This window comes from Cavia porcellus, unplaced genomic scaffold, assembly GCF_034190915.1.
Source record: "Cavia porcellus strain 051 isolate PalLab524CR breed Dunkin Hartley unplaced genomic scaffold, mCavPor4.1 scaffold_15, whole genome shotgun sequence".
In the NCBI taxonomy this organism is placed as follows: Eukaryota; Metazoa; Chordata; class Mammalia; order Rodentia; family Caviidae; genus Cavia; species Cavia porcellus.
Window position 1 is genome coordinate 45,204,463 of NW_026947498.1, and position 17,389 is coordinate 45,221,851.

Sequence of the window (17,389 nt, forward strand, 5' to 3'; positions counted from 1 at the left end):
ACACAGTTTAGGAAAGATGAGAGTGGGAGACAGACTGAGGATGGGAGAAAGAAAATCAGATTGAGACTGACTTTGAGGAACTGTGGAGGCTTTTCCTTTAAATCTTTAGTTACTTGTATAGACATGACCCCTGAAGAGGCAAAAAACTACGAGGAGCCAGCAGAATGAGTCTCGCAGACACACAGGTGTGGAACTACTTCACGCTGCCAACACTTAAAATGGAGACACTTCACAATACATGGGACATTGTAAAGGGACTTAAATATAGTGCATGATAAAATTAGTAACGATACTGAAATTTATAAGCTCTACTAATAAACTGTGAAAGATATTCAAGATTGTTAGAAGTCTCATCAAAAACAATACAAGCCAGGAAAGTGGACCAGTTTATTTAAATATGGAAAGAAAAATGTCAACCTAGATTCTATAGCTACAAAAATTATCTTGCAAAAATGAAGCAAAATAGAGGCTGGAGATTTAGCCCAGTGATGCAAGCACAAGGTCATGAGTTTATCTCCAGCACACATAGACACACACAAAAATCTCAATAAACAGTGCTGGGAAATGCAGTAAAATAACTTTGAGAAATGTAAGTCACTACTGTTAGGTATCTTTATATATAAGCATGAACATTCTTAAATTTTAAAACTTTTTTTCACAAGTATAATAAGTATTAAATATTTAATATCATACAACAAGTATAGTAAATATGGATGTGCTAGAATTAAAGAATCACCAAGTTTGTAGCATTAAGCAGAAGGTAGGCACAGAGATAGTACTCCTATTTGCTTTAACAGCTAGCAGCTCCTCAAAGAGCTAGTTTATAAAATAAAAACAAGATAGCAGGACAGAAAAGACAGTAAAAATTCTTGAAATTTTAAAGAGATTGATTTTAAAAAGTAGAAACTGAAGATTATAACCAAATGAAACACATTATAAAACAAAGTATCATATAATCAAAACCAAATTTAGTGGGAAATTTCATTGAAAAATTATGCTTGTAGTTTCAATTCTAGATAGAAAGCATCTCTCTGCCTTGGGGATGGGGACTCCCTACTTAAAATTCCCTCAGTAGATCACAGCCCACAAGGCCAGAAAGCCTGGAGGTGAGAGGTGTAAGCACCTGGGTGAGATCCATTTCTGCCTACTCTCCACACCTTTTCTTCTGTGGCTCATTCCAGCATCTTCATAATCTTTCACTAAGTGAAACAATTATCATAAGATGTTAAAGAAACATTTCAAGTAGGAAAAACATAAGTTTTCTAAAATAAAAGCTGGTAAGATGATCTTGAAAACCTCCTCCAAGTTTTTAAAGCCCTTTATCCTGTATCTGTTTTGTCTTTTTTTAAAGAGCAGAAATGATGTGGAAATAAACTGGGCTCTCTCTTACTTGGTAGATTAGTAAGTTTATAAGGACAAAAAACTTCAAGTTGCTTTCTAGTATCTCTTAATGAAGGGGCCAAAAATGTCAGTAAAAATTCAGTGTCAAAAGTCAGTAAAGTATTTATGTTCCAGTTGTCAAAAGAGATCTAAAAATAAGGGAGAACTTTCTAATCAGTTAGAAGGCACTTAACGCTACCTAAAATAACCAGAAGAGGGCAGAGGAAGACAAAATGATTAACATCTACATCTTCATACAGCAGAACTTTTGTGACTTTTGGCAAAGGACCTTTTTAAAAAATACTTGGTAATCATTTTACCTTACACTGCTCCGTCCCAGGCTCACTGTACACAGTCCATTTCTGCCCATCATCACTGTACTGAATGGTGTAGGCAGATACATAATAATTGTGTTCTATCATGGTTGATCCAGTAGTGATAATGCCTGGAGAAGAACTTTCATCAGTGCACAGGGTCTGAGTCCCAGTTTTCAGCATCAAAGCATGAGCACTTGCATTGTACTGCACAAATGTTTTTACTATGGCTCATTTCTGTCTCTAAGTGCAAGTTTTCATCACAGTAGGCACTAAATCCTTGGATTGTTTCTTTGCAGAGACAGGAAGAATTATGGGTGTGGATTAAAAAAAGAACTGTCCTATTTTGGCAGCTAAGGTTCACATAATTATACATTTTAAATTCTGAGTAAAAATGATTTCCTGGGGATGGAAAAATTAAAGGTGATGACTAATATTATTTTTGGTATCAAAATAAAAATAAATTTTTAACAAAATTATTTAAATCAGCCTCAATGAATTATTCTGACCATTCACAAAGTTCTAAATCAAATTTATACTTGGCACATGCAGAACATTAGTCATTTGTAGCACTTAAAATAGATCCTTCTTGGTTGAGAATTTAGTTCAGTGGCATAAGCATCTTCCTGGCAAGCACAAGGTTGTGAGTTCAATTCCCAGTATTACAAAAAAAAAAAAAAAAATCCTTCTTGAATATAACTTTCTCTTAATGACCGCAAAAGGTGATTATTTTAGATGTCTAAGGATCACTTTACCAAAATATTATCATAAAATAATTTTATTACAATGAAAAGGTAAAGTTTTTAAGAACTAAATAACATCCAGGAACACTGATGACCACCTATGATCCCAGCACTCAGGGAGGCTGAGAAAAGAAGACTGCAAATTAGAACCTCTCTAAGCAATCTACTGATTTAATTAGACATTGTCTCCAAATAAATAAATAAATAAACGTAGGCCTGGGGATATAGGTACAGCTCCAGATTCAATCTTCAATACCACCATGTTTCACAAAACTATTTTGAACCAGGAATGGTGCCACGTGGTACTAATCCTAACACTTAGGAAGCTGAGCAGGAGGATCATTGTGAGCTCAAGGTCAGCTAAGCTATAGAGCAAGACTGCCACAAAAAAAAAAAAAAAGAAAAATTAACAAAATTTTAAAACTAAAAGACAAAAACTATCTTTAGTAATAGCAGCATCAGTGAAGAAAATTGAATCAAATTTTCAGTGACCTAATTTTTTTTTTGGTCTTTTTTGAGACAGGATCTCGCTATGCAGTTCAGGCTGGCCTTGGCTGGTCAAGGCCCAGGCTGGTCTCCAAACCTGCAATGATCCTCCCACCTCAGCCTCCCCAGTGCTGGGATTACAGGCGTGAGCCACCACGCCTGGCAATGACCTAATTTTTTACAAAAATCTTAAGATGTCCCCATATAAAATCACTATTACCAACCACTGTAGAAAATTCTGTCTCTTAACCTGTTATCTTCTTTTCCTTATTCAGATCTATTTGTAACCACTGATCTTTATCAGTGGCAAAAGCAGCCCAAGGAGGTCCAGGTTTTTTAAGTCTGGCCTTTTCAGGTTTCCAACTGTTCTTCTGCCCTGTTTGGTCAGTCCACTCCAATACAGATGATGCTGTTATCTGAGGGTCAGCGATCACACCAGATTCCATTCCCAGTGTTCCATAACAACCTGGGCAGGGAAGAAAAAAAAAAAAGCTTAGTTTCTAGATGTAAATTCAAAACCTATATAAACTCATTTTCTGCAAACTATTACACAACTAGGCAAGTGCTTCTTGGGTCCATATCATTTGGATATTCTAAATAAACTTATAAATACATACTCATCCATCAGTATTCTTGGGAGACTGAGTCTAAAACCCTACTGCTCATCACAAAGTAGATACCAAAGCCACAGGTGTTCAAATTCCTTATATAAAATGGTTTATTATTACAAGCACATATCTTATATATCCTTGCTGTATACAGCAGTGCCTGGGTTCATGCATTGAATTTGTTCTACGATTTTGGAAAAGATAGCCCCATTTGTGTTCTAATGGGAAAGATGGCCACAGTCATGTCGGTCACTTGCTGAAGAATTTGCAAATAAAAACAAAATTTTGCCAAGTGCTTCTAAAAATCATATTGCTTGCAAATGTTCATGAACAGAGGTATCACTTATTTTCCATCATCTATAGATTACTTACATGCCTAATGCAATGTAGTTATACTGTATTAAGGAACGATGACAAGAACATCTGCACATGTTCAGTACATATGAAATTTTTTCTGAGTACTACCAATGTGCACATGTGAAATCCATGATTATAGTGAACTGACCATGCATCCATGAGTACTAACTGTTAGTTTACAAAGAGGTACCTTTGGTTTTCTAAGACATCTACTAGATAACTGGTAATCTCGTTTACTTCCTTCTAGTTTTTATTTATATGTAATATTCTCTATGAGGGTTGTGTGTGTGTTTCACTTGCTTTTGTCTCACTAGCACAACAATGCCTGGCAAATGAAAAGCTGCATTCAACAAATAATTTCTGCTGCAGTCAAATTCAAAAGTCATCCTCTCAGTGTCCATGGTCATACCACCCTGAACACACCACATCATATTAACATCATCCTCTCTGGGAGCCTCCTTCTTACAACAGAGTGAAGATCCACTTTATTCATTGTGTAATTAGTTACCCTATTTCACTTGTGGTGTTGTTATGGAAAATAAAGTACAAAAAGAAACACACACAAAACCCCAGCAGTTAGCACAATGCCTCACCAACAGTTGGTGCTAGAGAAAAATTAGCTGTTACACAAATTATATTGTTAGAAATTTGATGAAAGGCTTACCACTTGTCTTAAACGTAAAAAGACTTGTAGACAAGTGTCCCCTGAAAAAGAAAAACGTATTTTCTTATGATATTCACATAACACATGACATTCTCATATTAATGAAACTTCTGTGGCTAAAAATTAGACAACTGATAATGTTCTTCAAAAAAAACTTCATTTCTAAGAAGAGCAACCTCTGAATTCAGCATAAACAACTTTTTTCTACAAGAATCTAGTACAAACTTTCACATATAACTATGCAAATATGTATATGAACACATTTATTTAACTTCTTTTTTATAAAATAAACTCAAAAACTTTTCTGTGAAATGGCAACTTTGGGTACAAGTTGTAAGATAAAAATATATTTTTAGAGAAAGGCTCATTTCCTACAGTAAACAGAGGAAGAGCTGACTACTTATAGACTGCACTCAAGGGCTGTAGCATCTCCATCTTTGAGTTGGTTTCAGTATTAGAATAAAGTATCACTTCCAAGTTTCAAAAGATGGTTCAGAATGGTGAACTGACGTGAAGTATGAAGTTCACTCCATAGCAGGTCTTAAGGATCCAGACAAGCTGGAAGAATAGTGCGTTTAATAACATGTTATAAGGGAATGTACTTTTCATGTTTCTGAAGTATGAAAGAATTTGCACACTAAAAAGTTTTTTCTAAAGGTAGAACGTGAGGAAAAAATGAAAAGATATATATAAAATCCTGCAGAAGTCAAAAAAAGGTAGCACGGTGCATTCCTGTCTCAACAACAAAAATAAAAATCCAGGAATGGTGGTATACACCTATAGTCCCAGCACTTGAGAGGCTGAGGCAGGATGATAGCCAGAAGTTCAAGGCCAGCCTGAGCTACAAAGTGAGTTTGTAGGGAGACCCAGTCTCAAAAACAAACAAACAAGCAAACTCCAAAAACTAGAAACCAGAAAGGTAGTTAGACTGCTAACTCTACCACAGGGATGAGAAAACGATGGCCACCTATGCATGACCTCTTTAGTATGGCCAGTGGACTAGGAATTGTTTTCATGTGGTTAAAAAGCAGTGAATAAAGAATAAATAACAAATATGTGCTGTCCTTAAAGCTTAAACTGTCTACTAGCTGGAGCTTTACAGAAAAAGACTGCCAACTTCTGGTCTATCCCGTCCTGGGAATGGCCCATGCTCATGTCTTATGAATGAATCTGGCTTAGAACTCTGATGAAATACTGGCTTCAGTTAGGCTTACCTGTTGTCTGCAGGACTGAGCTTACTAAGAGGCAAGATTTATAAATACACATTGCTGATCATACCAACTGGCAAGATTGATAAAAAATACTTCATTTCTATACAATGTCAACTTTTGATGCCTAGTCTGTTTTATAAAACAGGAGAATACTGTAGAATCCATGAAAATACATTTGTCAATATCCTCTTGATATGAGAGGGAAAATTTATTTTACACTCAAAGAATTTCAATTACCCTCAATTCGTCCTGGTTTGCATGGATTACAAGGTACACAATAGCCCTTCTGGTCTTTACAATAAAGTAAGGACTTGGCAATGAATTGTTAGTCTAACAGCCCAGATAGACTCAGCCCAGATAGTCTATCAGCCCAGATAAGACTCAGAACATGAAGAAACAAATCACCCTTCCAAATGATAAGTAGAATGAGCTAAAGTAATACAAGACTACCTATACTTCTAAAAATTCTCATACACTAAGAACACAAATATGAGCGCTTACTCGATCAATATTACTTCATCTTTCTAAAATTGATCTTGTTGAGATTGAGCTAGTCCCCCACACCCCGCCTCCTCCACCATGCTTATTATAAACAGCATATGTACTTACACCACAGATGTGACGTTGTTGGCCAAAGAACTTTCATAGTACGGGATGCCTTTACTAATTACAACACTGATTTGGCCACCCAACACATTGGACACTACTCCTGCATGTATACCAGCCACACATAATGGTGAGGACTTGAGGAAGGGAAAAAGAAAATACAAGTTTGAATTTTCTTTTGATATTTATAATCAAAACACTTCTACTTCCTCAAGAAATCAGTTGATTTGGCTTTTCTGATTAGAGTACTGATGCCATAATGATTTTGCAGAAGAAAAAAAAAAAAACACTGCCTATTATGAAAAAGAAATGTAACAAATACACATCTAAATACTCCAGAGTTTTTAAAATAGCTACATTACAATTTTAAAGTAAGTCTGTGTCCAACTTACATCTCTATATCCATGAGGAATTGTTCCAGATATCTCAGCAAAAGGAAGGAGACAACCAGGTGGGCAGTACTTACTGAGAAATGGAAATAAGTAAAAACTTATATAATGTTGCACTTTCTGGGGAAAAGCAAAACATATCACACATACATTTTTCAACTCAATGTAACTAACTTGCATAATATCATCACCCTAAAAGGAATCACTTCAAAAAGCCTCTTAAGACTTTTTTCCATCCACAAATTTTCAACATCTCTTAAGCCACATATTTACAAGAATCTCACAGTCTCCATATTGCTTTATTTTACTTCATAATGAATGGCATACATATTTCTATTATAAAATCTATTCATTATATTCTCCAGACTTACAGGAGGAATGTCTATTATGTAGTCTGCTGAGTGTCTGGTTGGGCTGGGTACTAAGTTTAAAAAGGTCAACCAAACAAATATGACTCTTGTCATCAGTAAGTTTATACTTTAGCAGTAAAAAAAGACATTAAACCAATATGTAAGTATTTAGATTTTGATTCTGTCATAAAGAAAAGGCACCTTAACGTAACTGGGAAAACTCTAATTTAATAAAAGTAATATGAACACTTAGTTTAAATGTGCTAGACAACAATCTTAAATATTTCAGCCAATTCACACAAAAATCCTGTGGACTCATTTTACAGGTAAGGCTAATGAACAACAATGTGCCCCTAACATAGAGGATGATCTCTACGGACTCTACACAGGGCTCTGCATAGTCTCGGTCAAGGAACAGGGGTGGGTACGTGGGCTGCCAGATGTCACTGGAACAAGTGGTAGAAATGCACACCAATCATGACAAAGAGTGTATCTCTGAGGCAGGACAGGTGGCAGGTGGCTATGAGTGTAAAAGAACATTGCAGGTAGAGTACACTGAGCACAAGCAAAGTCAGAGGGATGGAAAGGGCCTAGATCATACAAAAGCCCTGTAGGAAAAGACTATGGGATTATTTCTAAGTAAAATACAGAGTTCAGTAAAGGAATTTGGCAGTCTACATATGTACATGATTAATGTAACATATGTGTGCTCATGTTTTCCTTTATGTACTAAACATGATTATTCTGGCTCCTAGGTGGGTAAAAACGGATAAGGAATCATGAGTGGAGGCTGGGAAGATAGAGCAGTAGCCCCACAGACAGCAGTTTGGGTTTGAGTGATGATGATGGAGTGAAGGGTAGAAAGGGGAGCCAGCTGATGCCATGGTTAAAGTTATTCCTGCTAACCACGCTCCCCTGATGCAGAAGAAGATATTCGTTCCAGACAGAGAACACTCTCGAAGATAAATTATGGTTCTTTGGGAGAAGTAGCAAGTTGAAAGGAGGCTAGTGAAATGGATTTTGAAAGATGAGAAGGAGAGTGCCAAGCAAACCACTGTACAGAGGTACTGAGCAAGAGTTCTGATAGTTCACAGCAGTGTAAATCACAGTGCGTGCAGATGAGATCAGAAAAATGGTCCAGGGCCTACTCATGAAAGATTGACTATGAAATAATTCTGAACCACTTACCACAATCAGGGGTTTCTCAACATTTTTAAGAAGAGAAATGATCAGTATACATTTTTAAAAGCTACTTGGCAGTAGCATAAATTAAGATATTGGAGATCAGTTAAACAGTAATCCTAATCTAGGCAAGAGACAAAGGTATAAAGCATAGGAACAGTAAAAGAAATGCTACTTGGGTAAGAACGCTGAAGAATTCAGCCTCCACCATTCCCCCACCTTTCTTGTTAAAAAAAAAAAAAGATGGAGAAACAGCTTTGCTATTCATAGTAACAATTTTGTCAGATTTTACACAGCAACAGGTTCTACTTTTAAGGCATTTAAAAATTAGACTTTCATTTTGGAGATCTAAATGTTACAGTTAAAGCAGAATTTAAATATGGCAACTAAATGTTCAGGTTTAAATTGTCTCTAATTTATTAAAAAGTCCCAAATCAATGATTGTTTCACGCATTATATATTAACCTTCAGTATAACACAATGAAAAGTAGATTACGAGAAACATCTAAGTACACACATACAAGTCATAAATTTGGCCATACCTGAACTCAGGTTCCAAAAAGTTGGATGCAATGTCCAAACAAGTAATTAGATCTAGAAAAACAAAAAAGTGAATTCTATAATACACAGACTTACTGCTCTTGCTAAAATACCAAATACGATAGAATCTCAAAATGTATGGATATAAATTACAAAATCTCAACAGTACTGAAAATGTTACAAATCTGTGTTCATCATAACTTCTTTCTCATTTCATAGGTCTTAAGTTCTGGAGCTAAGATTGCTTCCAATACTTGAGTTTCTCAATGCTGCTTTCTACTGTATTCCCTCCTAGAAAAGGAGGATACCCATACACCAAACAAAATCTGCATGTGCTGCAAAAGGTTCTATGTAATATAGCTCCCAAAGTATTTCAAATATTATGACTAAATGATCCCTTACTGTTTATGCACAAAGAAAACAATGAGTTACAATGAATAACAAAAAGTTACTTTTGAACCTCTGATTTCTAATCAAAATTCCCAACACCTCCTCACAACTTAGAAGATGCTGGACTCATCTTGACTTTCAGATCTCTGAAGGAGCCTCCAAAATCTGTTTTATAAATTCTTCTAGGTTATTCTTAAAAAATTTAAATTGGTGAAGTACTGCTCTAAATAAAACATAAATTTTAAAATTTAACATTATCTAGACATCAGTATTTCTGAGTAAGAGATTAGACATCAGTACTGAGTAAGAGGCAGCCAGCCTTCAACTGAGACCTAATTCCTGATCCATATAAATAAAACACAACCTTGAATTTTTAAAACTCAATGGCTTGTTAGGAAAGAAAACAAAGTCCTTTAGTGTAGCTTATATAGAGTCTCGAAGTATCTGGCTCCACCTTACTCTCAACTCTGGTTTTGCCATCTTCTGGATTCCCTGGCACAAGATACTCTGTCAGCCAGGAAGGTGTTTCTGCTACCGATGCATCACCCAGATGAATCTAAGATTGCAACTTAAGTAAATGTCTCTTCCTCACAGTCACTGACCTTCACAAGTCAAACCCCTTTAGCATATAGCACACAATTATGTTTTATTTGCTTTAATGAACAGATGATTATTCTATGTTCTCTGAGTATATGTTACATTAATTGATGGAAATACACCGTTTCTAAGATGATAGCGAGTAATCTATTAACTGGTGATAGCATACTGTTTTTTGTTATTTTGCTTTTCTGTAGTTCTGAATTACTTGTACCCTTACACTGTTTTGTTTTGTTCTGCTATTTTTCTCTTTTTCCTTTTAAATAAAATATTTTTTTAAAAAAAAGAGTTTACAGTTACATCTTTTTTATAATAGCTATTCTCTGCACAAAGGCTGACACTGTTTCTTTGCCTTTGTACTGTGAGCAGCAATTATAGCGCAGCACACAGTCAAGAAGCTTTTATTATTAAACTAATGGCAAAGTTATCATTTATTAATGCTTAGAGAGGAAAATCTGGACAAAGACCTGAAGGCAATAACAAAAATAGGTGATTTCACACACACACAGTTGGCTCAAGAACCACATCCAAGGGGCCAATACACTGAGGAAGAAGATCGCATACCTAGCATTTTTCTTACCACACTGCCAGCATAGAAATATGTTACATTAATGGCCTCCCATCTATCTTACAGGAAATTAATGTTCCATTCCTTTGAAGTACATTAATTTACTATTCAACTGAAACGTATCTTTTTTTTAAGATAGGGTCTTGCTATGTAGTTCATGCTAGCCTTCGTTCACTGTGATCCTCCTGCCTCAGCTTCCCAAGTGCTGGGATTACAGGTGCATGTCACCATGCCTACCTTCAACTGAAATGTAGCTTTAAAAAACCAGAGCATAGGAGCTAGAGATATAGCTCAGTGGCATAATGATCTGCCTGGCAAGTGCAAGGTCCTGAGTTGAGTCCCAGTACCAAAAAGTACAGCATAGTAATTGTTACACTAATAGGAAAATAATATTTTGAGAGCAACTGTATACATCAATATGTATATACCACAGATATTTTCATAAATAAGATAAATCTATCTTTCAGAAGTTTAAGAGGATACGAGCTTGGACAAGAGTTCATTTCTACTTAGTTGACCTACTGAAAAAGTAGACACATAAACAGAATTAGCTGTACTCTACAATTATTCCTGTCAATCTTTGCACAGTATCAATGAGAACTTTTCCACTTTTCTTATGCATCAAAAGATTTTTCAACTTCTAAGATTAGATGTCCAGCTTGTGAGATTAATATCCCAAAACGAAAAGGTGTATGTGTGTGATCCCGTATGGCATTTAAGTCACAAGATGACTACCAACTAACCCCATTACCTTCAACCCACATGCCAAAAAACTAGTCAACAAAGGATATAATTTGATCAGAACAGCACTTTAGTTGTTAGCTCATGCAGTGCTTACAGTGCACTCACTGTATGGCATGCAAATATGAAACTAAATGACCTCACTCAAATTCCACCAGGCTTGAAAGGTGACCTTAGGCTGCAAATAAAGCCAAAAGGACAGATTGAAGACAGGGAAAAAGAAGCTGTAAGAAAATATTTTGACATTTACAATTCCACAAAGGCAAGTAACACATTAAGCAGAAAATAAGACATTATGTGACTTTTTAGAAAACTTTTCCCAAGTAAACAGCCCAGTCTTCCAGAAAATTTGTTACTGTAGCACTCCAAGCTAGTAAGAACCTCCAGAGAAGATAAACACAGCTCAGAAGAAACCATCTGTTTCAGAAACTCCAGATAGCTATGAATAAGATGTTAACATAATGAAGGAGTGGAATCAAACATTCTGGAGTCTAGAAATAAGCCCTCCAATGTACAGTCAATTAAATTCTGATAAAAGAGTCTAGACACTTCAGCTGGGGAGGGAGCTGGAGGTGTGTGTGAGGCATAACAAAGATATGGGGACAACTTAATATCCATATACAAAAGAATAAAATGGGTTACCTGTCACATGGCCAATTCAAAAATTAACTCAAAGTGAATCTAAATTTAAGAACTAAAACTAAAGGCCTTTCATAGAATCATTTTCAAAATGACTTTGAATTTTTATTTGCATCCTGAAGCCATGTTTCAAGCCCACCAGAATTTGGGAGCAAGGTTAACTGAGTAAATCTTGACCTTAGATTAGGCAGTGTTTTATTATGATGAGAAATGCACAAGCAACCAAATAAAAAGATTCAAGTTCATCAAAATTAAGAATTTTTGTGCCGCAAAGACACGGGAAGAGAAAGCCAACCCACAGAATGGATAAAAATATTTGTAAATCATGCATTTGGTGAAGGTCTAGAATACAGAGTATTTAAGATGTAACATTAAAAAAGCCCAATGTGTATACAAATAATAGAATATTATTTGTTCATAAAAAGGAATGAAGTACTGATAAGTGCTATAATGTGGATGAATTTTGAAAACATGGGACAATGAAAGAAGTCAATCATTAAAGACCACATATTGTATGATCCATTATGAAATGTTCAAAGTAAGCAAACTGCAGAGACAAATGTAGATCAGGAGCTACTTAGGACTGGAGACAATCAGGGAGGGACAAATAGAAATGACTGCTACTGATTATGTAGCTTCTTTTGAGGTGATGAAAGTATTGTAAAACTGTGCTAATGACTGCAAAGCTCTGAATACACTGAAAATTCAGTGAAGTGTATACTCTATAAGAAATATGATGAGTTATGTGTTAACACAATTGTTATAAAATTAAAATAAAGCCTAATAGAAATAATAATCACTACCTTTCGTATCTACATAGATGGATTTAAAAAAAAAAAAAAGTCCTGTCAGGACTGGCAGTTCATTCAATTATTCATTCAACAAAAACATAATAAGCATATATTATGATGAGGTATTGTTCTAGGTTCTACAAATAAAACAAAGAAAATGAGACAAAAGTTCATGAACATGGGCGAATAATTCCAATGGAGATAAGAAAAAAACAGGCAATATTACTAAGTGAAATACGGAATGCTGGAAGGTGATAAGTACTCAGAAAAATAGAATGGTTAGAAAAATTTAAGGACTGGCAATATTAAGTAATGTGGTTCGGTATACTTTTAGGAAAAGTAATATTTAAAAAAAAAAAAAAACCCTCCGGAATAGATGATAGAGAGAGGCATGAGATGTGTGGCTCTGAATATAAACACTGAAAATCAGAAAGGCTCCTGGAAGCATACCAGGAATGTTTGAGGCCAACATGGAAAAGGAGAAGACAAGATGAAGTTAAACAAGAAACTGGAAGCAACACCGAATCCTATGGGTCTTGGAGGTAAAGTAAAGGTATGTGGCAAAGCAAGATAGGATTTTCATTTCAGAAAGATCACGGTGACTTCTGAAACTAGACTGACGGGAGAAAGGATCAGAAACAAAGATCAATAAGCCATTTATTGTTGTAACTGAGGTAAAAATTGATGGTAACTTCAACTAGAAAACAGTGGAGCTGCTGAGATGTAGTTATATCCTGACGCATGTATATATACATCCTGAAAAGTGCAAATGCCTATGAATTTCAGCAAACGAGGAGTCAGAGATAATGGTCAGATAGCCGGAGCAACTTAAAAGATGAATATGTAAGTGCTTATATTATAATAAATATAGATAATCCAACCAATTACCACGCTGAATCCAGTTAAACATATCCTGTAATACCAGAACTTGGTGATATGTTCAAAATGCAGGGCAGTATGTAATATAATTCTTCACTGAGAAAGTCTCTGTATAGGACTTTTCTCTCTTTACTAATTTTAGTCTAATACTCAACACATTCAAAAGACTACAGTATGTATGTTATTACATAAAACATTGTTATGGATTAAAAACTGGTGGTCAACTAACACCAACTGTCATGGTTTATGCCTGTGGCTCCCAGGCCTCATGTGTTTGCATTGTACTTTTGTGACTGCTTCATGTCTAGCACTTAGATTGATGGTGTCAGTGCTACACCCACCTAGGAGTGGAGCCAGTATACAATATAATGACAAACAAAACAGGTGCATCTTTTTCTCTCTTGCCGGTTTCCGCCTTGCCGTTTGCAGCCGTCATAAACTGTGGCCCCGCCAAGCCACTCTGTCTTGGAGTCAACTGAGTGCAGGCTAAAACTTCCAAAAACTGTAAGAACTAAACCTTTCCTTTCCCAACTTTGAGCATCAGGTATTTTGTCTCAGCAGGAGTAAAAAGTAACTAAGACAGAATTTGGTACCGAGAGTGGGGTCGTTTGCTGTGACTATACCTGACCATGTTTTTCAAGAGGCTTTAAAATGGCTTGTGGGCAGAATTTTAAAAGGTTCAGACATGTCACCTAAATACACAGATCTGGAGTAGCTTAGGCTGTTCTATAGAGGAGATTCTGATCAGAGCTCAAGAGATCAAAAGGCTGATAAAAAGCCTCATGGTGAAGACCAGGCTTGGGAGAGGACTGCATTGGTTGTTGGACTCCCCACAATGTGTGTTACAATTTGGCAAAAAGTTTGTCTACATTTTGATCATGCCCAGAGACTTTGCCTGAGACTGAGACTAAGGGCAATAGACTGATTAATCTGGCAAAAAAAAATTTCAAGGCAGTCAAATGTTGACGCTGTGGCATGGCTATTGTTGGGGACTTTCAGCCAGCTTTATATGTTACAAATCAAGAGCAAAAGCCCAACAGGATAATTTATAATGCTGTGAGTTTGGCCAAGAAACAAAAAATTCCAGTAAAGCTGTGGATTATAAAGACAGAGTTGAGACTTTGACTGCTAAAAAAAGCAAGAGATAAAAAAGATGGCCATGGGGCATCCCAGAAAACAGCGGGTCTCCACCCTTTACAGCCTTAAAACTGCAAAATTTGCTCAGAAAAAAAAGCTACAGAACACCACGTTCCAAAATGGCGACAGAGGCCACATGAGGTTCCAAAATGGCGGCAACATAGAGAAGCTTCTTCACAATCAGGTTCACAGAGCCCAACAATCCAGACACTCGACCCCTACAGCCCCCCCCCCCAAAAAAAAAAAAAAAAAAAACAAAACCCTGACTACTGCTCCAGCTGGCAACAAACCTTGGCAGCATCCACATGGTGCTGATTTTAGGTACAAAAAAATACACAAATTCTGAGGGTAAAAGAGCTTCCATCTTGATTGCAAATGGCCTGGGAGGCCAAGCAGTGTGCCCTCGAGAGGAAAATTTATAAAGATATAAGGGTAAAGCCAAAGATACAATAGAGACCCCGAAAGTTTAAAAAAGCCAAAAACGTAGATCATCCAAGAAAGGTGTAAAAAGCAAACGGAGGGTTTTTTTAAAAGCTGCATGACTCTTCCGGGAGAACATGGCGGACAAATAACAGCAGCCACGGAGGCTCTCTGAGATTACCAGCTTAGAATCCAGGAGCCGTGCCATGTGAGGAGTCCCATGCAAGGGGAGATGTACCTTGCTCACCCAGGAACAAAGTAAGCTGAGAGAAACCAACTGGAAATGCAATCCTGATGCTATAACAGGAACAGATAAAAATCTCAGTGTGGAAGCTGGATCCCGCGCCATTGGAAGCCTCGATTTGAATGTCCTGCTGCCGATACTGCGTCCCAATCCGTGTGGCAGGGAGAGAGGCACACGAAGCTCTGAGAGCTGGAAACGGCACAAACAGAGTTGAGAGCGGGACTGGCTCAACCTGCAGTGAGTGAAATGCGGATCCTTTCATAGACTAGGAGGCTCCAACAGAGGACATTCCGGGAATGGGCAGACTAGCCAGAACACAGCCCTGCAGTGACTTTAGTCGCATATTCCCCTCTCAAGCGGGAGTGGTGGGGAGCGCTTGGCCTGGTGACGCCGCTGACTAAGATCCTGTAGGCTAGCCCAAATCAGGTCCCTGCACCTGGTGGTGCACTCTAGCAGTGAAGCTTTCACTAGGTTGATCTGGAGGAACGGGCCCAGCAGAGGCTGCCCAGGTCTGTGTCTCCCTAGTACACTGCAGTGGGCACGAACACTTAGCCGGCGGATTCAAACAAACTGCCACAAACAAAGAGAAAAAAAAAACTGAACCTCCTACATACACTTGTATGGAAGGAACAAAAAGTATGGGAAAAGGGAGCAACAAGAAAGGCTCCTCAGTCCCCAATCCTGAGAACACTGATCCAGGAAAGGTAAAAGCAAAAGAGAATGAAGACAGAAAACATGCAATATCAGACACGGCACCTACAGATATAAAACGGTATCTCCGGAGCCTCATAGAGGAGTTCAAAAATGAAGTATTTAATGAAATAAAGCAAGAAATAAGTAGAATAGTTAGAGAAATGCTAAGCACCACCCAAGAAAAAACAGATGGTGGAATGGAAGAACAGAAAAAAAGGGGAGAATTGTTTGATGGAGAAAATAGAGAAAACATAGAATACGTGAAGCAGGTTCAAAGAGATTACCAGGAAACTAAAAACTCTATTGAAAGCTGGCATAACAGCTTGAAAGAAACTAAGGATAGATTATCAGAACTGGAGGACAGATTTGTAAGGTGGGAGCATGAAATGAAAAACTTCTTAAAAATAATAAGACAAACAGCAATAATACAAAGACTAGAAGATGATAAGAAGATCTATAACTTAAGAATTAAGAACATAAAAGAAGAAGTAGGGACTCAAACAAATGAACTACAAAAGCTATTCACAGAAATAATCCAGGAGAATTTCCCTAATTTAGCAAAAGGTAAAGATACTCAGATGTATGAGGCATACAGGACCCCAGCTACCTACAACCCAAACAGAGCTACACCCAGGCATATAATAATCAAAATTCCAGAAATCCAATATAAGAGCAGAATATTAAAAGCCATCAGAGACAAGAAACACATCACTTACAAGAGAACACCCATCAGAATTACAGCAGACTTCTCCGCCTAAACCATCAAATCACGAAGAGCGTGGGGGGAAATAATTCAAGCTTTGAAAGATAATAACCTCCAGCCAAGATTGATATATCCTACACAACTGTCCCTAGAAATTGATGGAAAAACAAGGTGCTTCCAGGATAAAGAGGAACTAGGGGAATTTGCAACCACCAATTCAACTCTACAGAGATTACTGCAGGATATTCTAAATATGAAAAATACCAAGATTCCAGAAACAGTGGTAGAGCGGCCACAATGAATGGAGCAGAAAGCGAAACTAAGAGGACAAACTGACAACTAGTGACAGAAAAAAAGCTCAACAGAAATGAGGCAGAGAAGGTTGGATGGTAGGAACAGCCATTTTGGAGAAAACAAGACATCATAATAGGTAGTGCTGATTTAATATCCTCTTGTTTTGAAGTCCCATCAAGCTTTTGTTCTTCTGTCTCCATCGGTTTTAACGTGTTGTATCTTTTTGGATTTTATTATATGTGATAATATAAACAAAAACTTTTATAGACAAGGAGATTATATAGAAACCGTTGTTCATTTTCTGTTAGTTGATTCTAAATACCCTGTAATACTGTCATTCTCTTGAATGGTTTTACATTGTCTTGATATGTTTGATGCTACAGTATACGAAGTTATACCCAAAGATTTTAATGGAAGAGACACTATGGTAGCTACTATTATGTCGAGATTATCTTGAGGTGAA

The 17,389-nt window shown here is 36.9% G+C and overlaps 1 protein-coding gene across 1 annotated transcript in view; it reads right to left on the reverse strand.

Annotated features, from left to right (window-relative positions):
• Window positions 1–17,389, reverse strand: part of Dcbld2 (discoidin, CUB and LCCL domain containing 2) — a 120,413-nt gene that overhangs the window by 16,622 nt on the left and 86,402 nt on the right. Inside the window, exons 4-9 of the mRNA XM_003469218.5 lie at window positions 8,833–8,884; window positions 6,762–6,834; window positions 6,373–6,506; window positions 4,553–4,593; window positions 3,174–3,389; window positions 1,701–1,825 (exon numbers count right to left, since the gene is read on the reverse strand). Coding sequence (XP_003469266.1) covers window positions 1,701–1,825; window positions 3,174–3,389; window positions 4,553–4,593; window positions 6,373–6,506; window positions 6,762–6,834; window positions 8,833–8,884 — 641 coding nt within the window. The remainder of the gene's footprint in view (window positions 1–1,700; window positions 1,826–3,173; window positions 3,390–4,552; window positions 4,594–6,372; window positions 6,507–6,761; window positions 6,835–8,832; window positions 8,885–17,389) is intronic.